At 42.9% G+C, this 9501-nt stretch overlaps 1 protein-coding gene across 2 annotated transcripts in view; it reads right to left on the reverse strand.

The window, feature by feature from the left end:
- Positions 1-717: 717 nt before the first annotated feature.
- LOC122255266 (uncharacterized) overlaps positions 718-9501 on the reverse strand; it is a 12714-nt gene continuing 3930 nt past the window's right edge. The window contains exons 2-5 of one of the 2 annotated variants that reach the window (XM_043019223.2): positions 8894-9014; positions 6625-6739; positions 5970-6099; positions 718-1463 (exon numbers count right to left, since the gene is read on the reverse strand). In XM_043019223.2, coding sequence (XP_042875157.2) covers positions 1073-1463; positions 5970-6099; positions 6625-6739; positions 8894-8935 — 678 coding nt within the window. In that variant the 5' untranslated portion in view covers positions 8936-9014 and the 3' untranslated portion in view covers positions 718-1072. The remainder of the gene's footprint in view (positions 1464-5969; positions 6100-6624; positions 6740-8893; positions 9015-9501) is intronic. The other variant, XM_043019224.2, reaches the window with a different exon arrangement.

Consider the following 9501-nt stretch of genomic DNA (forward strand, 5'->3'; position numbering starts at 1 on the left):
AATTCGCGTGCACACACACACACACACAGACTTGTGTGCATGTGTTTCAACGTGATCTCCACGCAAGCAGCGACTCGGCTCCCTAACCACCATAAGTCCGGAGGAGATGCAAAATATATCCATGGAGAACTGCAAGAAAGTGCAGGACTGTATGTGCACAGTGTGAGGTCACTGTGTGTGAACGCCAGTACAAACTCCATTGCCAGAATTGCTTGCAGTGAAAGATAAATACGTAGTTTTCATGCTTTAGCAATAATATCATTTGACAAATAACAATTTTATGGCAATATGTATGTTACAGAAAATGTGACAGGTTCAATAAAGTCATTTTCATTTGGTCCAAGGACCTCATTTTCTGGACAGCCCTGTGTTACGGCATTATTTTGCGCAAAGAACAATTCCTCAAGATGCGGATTCCCAAATATTATTAAGTTTGTTCTACAAGTTTTCTTTTATTTCTGGCTATCATCCATAGTCAATAAAATGAAATGAAAAAAAAAATCTCAAACCAAAGTTGACTTACTTTTAATTTTGCATTTGACATGATTCGCCTCAGGGATGTGTATTCTTTCAGATTTGTAACATTTTGCTATATTAGGAGTGGTTTTCATACTTCATTTTGTCCCTTTTCCTAACGTGGGTAGAATTTGACCCACGTTTCCTTATTCGTATGAGAAATGTAACCTTTCCTATCTAGGGTTAAAGAAAGTAAAGTTATTCATATCTTCATTAAAAGCAAAATGAAAAACCGCATAAATCACATCCATTTTAAAGCCTCACTATCAAAAATAATCATATTACATAACGGATCTCGGCAAGCGAAGGTGCAGTGAGGCGAAGAATCATTCGAAGTATCGGGAAAATCACAGCTGATGGTTACATAGTGAGAGAGATAATACGTTCAGTTGCATCGACTGGAATCTAATAAAAAGAAAGTATAAAATACCGACATTGATAATAAGTACAGTGTGTACTTAGTCCCTTCCTTATCAACCCCCTCCCTCCCCCCCTTCTATCATTCATTTTTCATTTGTCCCCAAAACCAGACATCCTCACATTATGACTCTCCAAGTCACTTCACATCCCCTGCAACCTCTGCAATATGAGGCAAAGAACTAATATCCACTTCTGACTTTAGTTTCCTAAGCGAACCCTCGTCCATATTAGCTACAGCGAATTCGTAGCACGGCGGGTCAAACACGGATGAAAGAGATTGAGATTGTCTGAGCGTGTTTACACCTACACCGCCCTCTTCAGCAGCAAGTCTTCCAACTGCAGGAGTGACAGGCATAGGGCTAGTCCTGCTAGACCTATGATTTCGTGGAGATTCTGTTAGGGCGATCGTAGGAACGGAATGAGATGAAAGAATAGTAGCGGTTTGGCCATCTTGTATATCCACCGCTTGGTTGCTGGTTCCGTTTTCTTCCTGTCTGTTGCGGAAAATCACCTCATGGTCTGTTGTTCTGAAAGGAGAATCATTAATTAAGGATTGTAGAAATGTAGGAGAATGGATGGAATTATTTCTCATCTATACTTGAATCTGGATCCAAGATATGGATGTATTTCGGAAATGTGAAGATGCAGGAATGAAATAATTGTTAAGTAGATGTTCATATTTTTTATACACTTGAATAGTGAGAAAAAATGAATAAAGAATATTTCTCTGATTGTAAGGCAAGAAGTTATACTAAAGATAATTATGATAACAATACCAATAATAAAGACAAAGAAAACAAAAATCATGAAATGGCTTCGAAGTCAAACGTCTTAAATCATAACAAGTCAAAAGCCTTCAGAAATACAGAATAATTACAGTTTCAGTCTAGTGTTAATCATACCATTCATCTTATGCATTTATCCTCCTATAATGTAGTATAAGATATGTGCATATATCCTATTTACAATAAACAACTTTTCAAACTTTTCAAGTCACACTTAACCTAGATTCATTCACACGTCTTCAGTATCTCGTAAGCAAAAACATGATATTGTCTACGTGATAAAATTCCCATTACATAACATGGCTTACAGACCTACACTTTGCCCTTGATAACCACACTTTTTAAAAGATATTTACATTTTTTTTTAGGTGATAGTGATGTTGGAAACTTAAAATTTTCGTATCCTTGTGTCGCCCAGCCAAATGCTGTCTCTCATTGCATAGATAAGAAACGTGATAAGATAGTAATAAGATTACTCGTATGTAATGCATTGTCTTTCCATCTCTTATGCAATGCATTTTTGTGTTTACGTGTGTGTGTGTGGGTGTGGGTGTGTGTGCGTATGTGTGTGTATGTATGTGTGTGTGGGGGAGGGGGGGGGTGAGTGTGTTTGAGCGTGTTTGGGTGTGTGTGTGTGTGTGTGTGTGTGTGTGTGTGTGTGTGTCTGTGTCCGCATATGTGTGTGTGGGTTGTGTTGGGTGTACATTATCATTATGTACATTTAAATGCGATTTTCACCTAAAATCGTCGCGGCAAGTACTTGCGAAGTAATGACGATGTTACATCATGATCAAATAGCAAGCTTTCAAGTTTTGTTTCTTATATGTGTATAAATGGATTAACACTAATACTGTACCACTCTCCAGAATAAAGACCGAGATACAGCCAGTATTCACAGCAAGAAGGTGTTACACACACACACATTTATATACATTTATATGTATATATATATATATATATATATATATATATATATATATATATATATATAGAGAGAGAGAGAGAGAGAGAGAGAGAGAGAGAGAGAGAGAGAGAGAGAGAGAGAGATTGATTTGATTTGATATAGTTTATTTGCAGAACAATTTACATGCCCTGCAAAAAGCCAGGGTAAGATGTCAAGCATCTATCCAAACTGGCTAAGCTTCTATTGCGTAAAGGGCTTAGTCAAGCAGAAATTATACATACCTGAGGGGCTGCATTATATTGGTTAACATATTTACATGTTTTACCTAGTCGGTAAAAAAAAACTTTTATGCCACTTATCATGTCAAAGACAAGACCAGTGTCTATAATAAAATTAATATAATCTACAGGTGATGTTCTTTGTACAGTGCTGTTCGATCGATAGGATGCAGTTTCTGTACAGCAAAGCAAGTAGTGGTTGAGACTATGTGATTTAGCTTTTTTGCACAATTTACAGTGGTGATATGTGACTGGTTTTGCATCCAAAACTGCACCCTGTACATATTGTATAGTATAATGATAGCCTATGCGTAGCCTGGTTAGTATAACTTGTTGCTTCCGTGACAGACCTTTATAAATTTCATAGGGCTTGTCCATGTATGATGTCCCGGCAATACTTTCATAATGCCAGATAGCGCCATGTCCATTCTTTTTCATAATTTCTGTAGCCCATACCTGATCCTTATAATCTCTTAAACAGCTATTAATGCGTATTTTCATCCGAGTAAGAGATAATGGTATAGCATAATGTGGTTCTTCATAGGAAAGTGCGAATTTGGCTAACTGGTCAACTTTTTCACATAATGGCATTCCTATATGAGAGGGTATCCAGTACAATGACACTTGTATACCCTACTCCGAGAGTATGGAAATTTGATGTAGGATGTTTTTAGATACCATGTTTTCTGGGCTAAATACAGTGAGTCTATAGAGGGCACCCTGACTGTCAGAAAAGACAGCCAGGTGGCGCCCCTGTTCACTACCTTCCTTTATGGCATGGCACATGGCTAATGATTCAGCATCAGTTGTGCTTGCCCAGTCTGAAATCCGCACACTTTCTCTATAAGAAATGTCGGGAATTAAGACTCCAATCCCAGCTGCTCCATGAGAATCAGTGGAGGCATCACAGTAGATTGCAAGTGGGGGTTCACCATCAAGAGGATGGAGGATATCTCCTATATACTTCAGGTAATGAGACTTCAGTTCTGATGTCAAAATCATGCATTTAGGTCCTGGCAGTTTGTCAATATGGACATATACATGAGTTCTATGCCATGGTGCAGATAGCTTGGTTTCTGAGAGAGAGAGAGAGAGAGAAGGAGAAAGAGAGTGCGAGAAGGTATGAGAGAGGGGGAGAAAGAGAGAGCGAGAGAGAAGGAATGAGAGAGAGAGAGAGAGAGGCAAGGAGAAAGAGAGAAAGAGAATGTGTATATAGATAAATAGATAAATATATGTATATATATATATATATATATATATATATATATATATATATATATATATATATATATATATATATATATATCAATGTGTGTGTTAGACTGATGTAACCATCTCTTTTTCTCTTTTGCTTTCTCTTGCTCTTTCTCTTTTCCTTTCTTTTTTTCTCTTTCTGTTTCTCACTTCTTCCCTCCCTCCCTCCCAACCCTTCTCTCCCTTTCTTCTTTCCCTCCCCTACCTCCTTCTTGCATTTCTCTTCCTTTCCCTTCCCTTCCTCCCTCCCCCGCCCTTCCTTCTTTCCTCCTTCCTTCCCTCCTCCTCCCCTCCCATCCCATCTCCTCCCTCCCATCCCATCTCCTCCCTCCCATCCCCCATCCCCATCCCCTTCCTTCCCTCCCATCCCATCACATCCCCTCCTCTCCCATTCCCTCCCTTCCCCCATCCCCATCCCCTCCCCTCCCATCCCCCATCCCCCTTCCCCTACTCCCTTCATCCCCCCACCCTCCTATCCTCCCCTAACTTCCCCCTCACCTCCCCTCCCCTCACCTCCCCTCCCCTCCCCTCACCTCACCTCCCCCCCCCTCACCTCCCCTCATCCCCTATCACCATCCCCTCCCATCCCATCCCCCATTCCCCTATTCCCTTCATCCCCCCACCCTCCTATCCTCCCCTAACTTCCCCCTCACCTCCCCTCCCCATCCCCTCCCCTCCCATCCCCCCTTCCCCTACTCCCTTCATACCCCCCCACCCTCCTATCCTCCCCTAACTTCCCCCTCACCTCCCCTCCCCATCCCCTCCCCTCCCATCCCCCCTTCCCCTATTCCCTTCATCCCCCCACCCTCCTATCCTCCCCTAACTTCCCCCCCCCTCACCTCCCCTCATCCCCCATCCCCATCCCCTCCCCTCCCATCCCCCATTCCCCTATTCCCTTCATCCCCCCACCCTCCTATCCTCCCCTAACTTCCCCCCCCCTCACCTCCCCTCATCCCCTCCCTCCCCACCTCCCCCTCCCCCACTCCCTCATCCCCTCCCCCCCCATCCCCCCTAACTCCCCTACTCCTTCATCCCCCACCCTCCTATCCTCCCCTATCCTCCCCCCCCCCCTTCCCCTACCTCCTTCATACCCCCCCACCCCCTATCCCCCACTCCCCCTCACCTCCCTTCCCTTCCCCCCTCCCATCCCCCCTTCCCCTTCCCTTCATCCCCCCACCCTCCTATCCTCCCCTAACTTCCCCCCCCTCACCTCCCTCCCCCATCCCCCTCCCCTCCCTCCATCCCCCCTTCCCCTATTCCCTTCATCCCCCACCCTCCTATCCTCCCCTAACTTCCCCCCCCCTCACCTCCCCTCATCCCCCATCCCCATCCCCTCCCTCCCATCCTCCCATTCCCTCTTCCCTTCATCGCCCCCCCCTCCTCCCCTCCCCTAACCTCCCCCCCCCCTCACCTCCCCTCATCCCCCATCCCCATCCCCTCCCCTCCCATCCCCCTTCCCCTACTCCCTTCATCCCCCCACCCTCCTATCCTCCCCTAACTTCCCCCCCCCTCACCTCCCCTCATCCCCTATCACCATCCCCTCCCCTCCCATCCCCCCTTCCCCTACTCCCTTCATCCCCCCACCCTCCTATCCTCCCCTAACTTCCCCCTCACCTCCCCTCCCATCCCCCCTTCCCCTACTCCCTTCAATCCCCCCCACCCTCCTATCCTCCCCTAACTCCCCCCCCTCCCCTCACCTCACCTCCCCTCCCCTCACCTCCCCCCCACCCTCCTATTCTCCCCTACCTCCCCTCCCCTCACCTCCCCTCCCCTCACCTCCCCTCACCTCACCTCCCCTCCCCTCACACTCACCTACTCAAAAAGGCCCCTCTCCAAGACCTCCTGTAAGAAGGCGGTGGGTCGTATCTTATGGCTTGGCTGTTGGTTCTGTTTAGTCTGCGTTTCCCGAGAGCGGCTAGTATGGATACCGCTAATAATATGCCTGAAAGATCGGGGAAATTATTAGTGGTTGTTCGTATGTTTTGTTATTGTTGTTGAGATAATTATTGTTGGCTGTATTTTTTTTTTTTTTTTCTTTTTTTTTTTAAGAAAAGGATAAGTGTTTGTACGTGTTGGTATGTTTGTTCTTTTTTTTTAAGACAAGGATAAGTAATTGTACGTATTTTGTTTTGTTTCTTGTTGTGAAAGGATAATTAGTTGTAATTTTGTTTTGTTTTGTTTTTTTGAATTTTGCTTTTTAGAAAAGGCTAGTGGTTTTACGTGTTTTCTGTTAAGAAAAGGATAAAAGTTTTTTATGCTAAATATTTATGTGGGTAGACACACATATACACAAAATATGTATGTGTTTACAGATACATGCTCAAAATGTGTACGTGGATAAACACATGTCTGGATACACAGACATACACAGTATACATACAACACACAACAAGTATACAGGGACACCAAAAACAAAAACAAAAAACAACAGAACTAGACCCCACGTCCCACCACCACACCCACTTACCACCAGCAAAGACGAGGCTGTATCCTGCAGTGTCATCAACCCCGTCAACTAAGAGCACGAAGCCCATGCACACGAGACAGGTGGACGAGAGAATAGTTCCCCAGATGGCACACCACTAAAGGAAACGAAATGGTTATAGTTTATGGTGTGGTTTGGGTGTTGTTAGTGAGGTTGTGATTGTTGGTGGTGGTGGTGTTGTTAGCAAGGTTGTGATTGTTGTTGTGGTTGTGATTGCTGTTGTTAGCAAGGTTGTGATTTGTTGTTGTGGTTGTGATTGCTGTTGTTAGCAAGGTTGTGATTGTTGTTGTTGTTGTGATTGCTGTTGTTAGCAAGGTTGTGATTGTTGTTGTTGTTGAGATTGCTGTTGTTAGCAAGGTTGTGATTTGTTGTTGTGATTGTGATTGATGTTGTGGTTGTGATTTGTTGTTGCTGTTGTTGTGGTTGTTGTTGTTGTGGTTGTGATTGCTGTTGTTAGCAAGGTTGTGATTTGTTGTCGTTGTTGTTTATGCGATTGTTTTTGTTATATTATTACTATTTTGATCATTATTGTGGTTGGTATTATCAGTGTTATTATTATTGTTGTTACTGTTATCGATATTATTATTGTTATTATTATTTTCAATGTTATTATCATTATTATTATTATTACCATTTTCATTATCACTGTATCTACCATGACCATCATTATCAGTGCCATACCCACTTACCACACCAAAAACAAAAACAAAAACAAAAACAACAAAACTACACCCCACGTCCCACCACCATACCCACTTACCACACCAAAAACAAAAACAAAAACAACAAAACTACACCCCACGTCCCACCACCATACCCACTTACCACACCAAAAACAAAAACAAACAAACAAAAAAAAAACTACACCCCACGTCCCACCACCATACCCACTTACCACACCAAAAACAAAAACAAAAACAAAAACAACAAAACTACACCCCACGTCCCACCACCATACCCACTTACCACACCAAAAACAAAAACAAAAACAAAAACAACAAAACTACACCCCACGTCCCACCACCATACCCACTTACCACAACAAAAACAAAAACAAAAACAAAAACAACAAAACTACACCCCACGTCCCACCACCATACCCACTTACCACACCAAAAACAAAAACAAAAACAACAAAACTACACCCCACGTCCCACCACCATACCCACTTACCACACCAAAAACAAAAACAAAAACAAAAACAACAAAACTACACCCCACGTCCCACCACCATACCCACTTACCACACCAAAAACAAAAACAAAAAACAACAGAACTACACCCCACGTCCCACCACCATACCCACTTACCACACCAAAAACAAAAACAAAAACAAAAACAACAAAACTACACCCCACTTCCCACCACCATACCCACTTACCACACCAAAAACAAAAACAAAAAACAACAGAACTACACCCCACGTCCCACCACCATACCCACTTACCACACCAAAAACAAAAACAAAAACAAAAACAACAAAACTACACCCCACGTCCCACCACCATACCCACTTACCACACCAAAAACAAAAACAAAAACAAAAACAACAAAACTACACCCCACGTCCCACCACCATACCCACTTACCACACCAAAAACAAAAACAAAAACAAAAAACAACAAAACTACACCCCACTTCCCACCACCATACCCACTTACCACACCAAAAACAAAAACAAAAACAACAAAACTACACCCCACGTCCCACCACCATACCCACTTACCACACCAAAAACAAAAACAAAAACAAAAACAACAAAACTACGCCCCACGTCCCACCACCATACCCACTTACCACACCAAAAACAAAAACAAAAACAAAAACAACAAAACTACACCCCACGTCCCACCACCATACCCACTTACCACACCAAAAACAAAAACAAAAACAAAAACAAAAACAACAAAACTACACCCCACGTCCCACCACCATACCCACTTACCACACCAAAAACAAAAACAAAAACAACAAAACTACACCCCACGTCCCACCACCATACCCACTTACCACACCAAAAACAAAAACAAAAACAACAAAACTACACCCCACGTCCCACCACCATACCCACTTACCACACCAAAAACAAAAACAAAAACAACAAAACTACACCCCACGTCCCACCACCATACCCACTTACCACACCAAAAACAAAAACAAAAACAACAAAACTACGCCCCACGTCCCACCACCATACCCACTTACCACACCAAAAACAAAAACAAAAACAACAAAACTACACCCCACTTACCACCAGCAAAGACGAGGCTGTATCCTGCAGTGTCATTGTCATCAACCCCGTCAACTAAGAGCACGAAGCCCATGCACACGAGACAGGTGGACGAGAGAATAGTTCCCCAGATGGCACACCACTAAAGGAAACGAAATGGTTATAGTTTATGGTGTGGTTTGGGTGTTGTTAGTGAGGTTGTGATTTGTTGTTGTGGTTGTGATTGCTGTTGTTAGCAAGGTTGTGATTGTTGTTGTTGTTGTGGTTGTGATTGCTGTTGTTGTGGTTGTGATTGCTGTTGTTAGCAAGGTTGTGATTGTTGTTGTTGTGGTTGTGATTGCTGTTGTTAGCAAGGTTGTGATTGTTGTTGTGGTTGTGATTGCTGTTGTTAGCAAGGTTGTGATTGTTGTTGTGGTTGTGATTGCTGTTGTTAGCAAGGTTGTGATTTGTTGTTGTGGTTGTGATTGCTGTTGTTAGCAAGGTTGTGATTTGTTGTTGTTTACGTGATTGTTTTTGTTATATTATTACTATTTTGATCATTATTGTTGTTGGTATTATCAATGTTATTATCATTGTTGTTACTGTTATCGATATTATTATTGTTATTACTATTTTCAATGTTATTATCA

This window comes from Penaeus japonicus, unplaced genomic scaffold (genome assembly GCF_977035675.1).
Source record: "Penaeus japonicus unplaced genomic scaffold, GWHDUDI00000001_assembly GWHDUDI00000041, whole genome shotgun sequence".
NCBI lineage: Eukaryota > Metazoa > Arthropoda > Malacostraca > Decapoda > Penaeidae > Penaeus > Penaeus japonicus.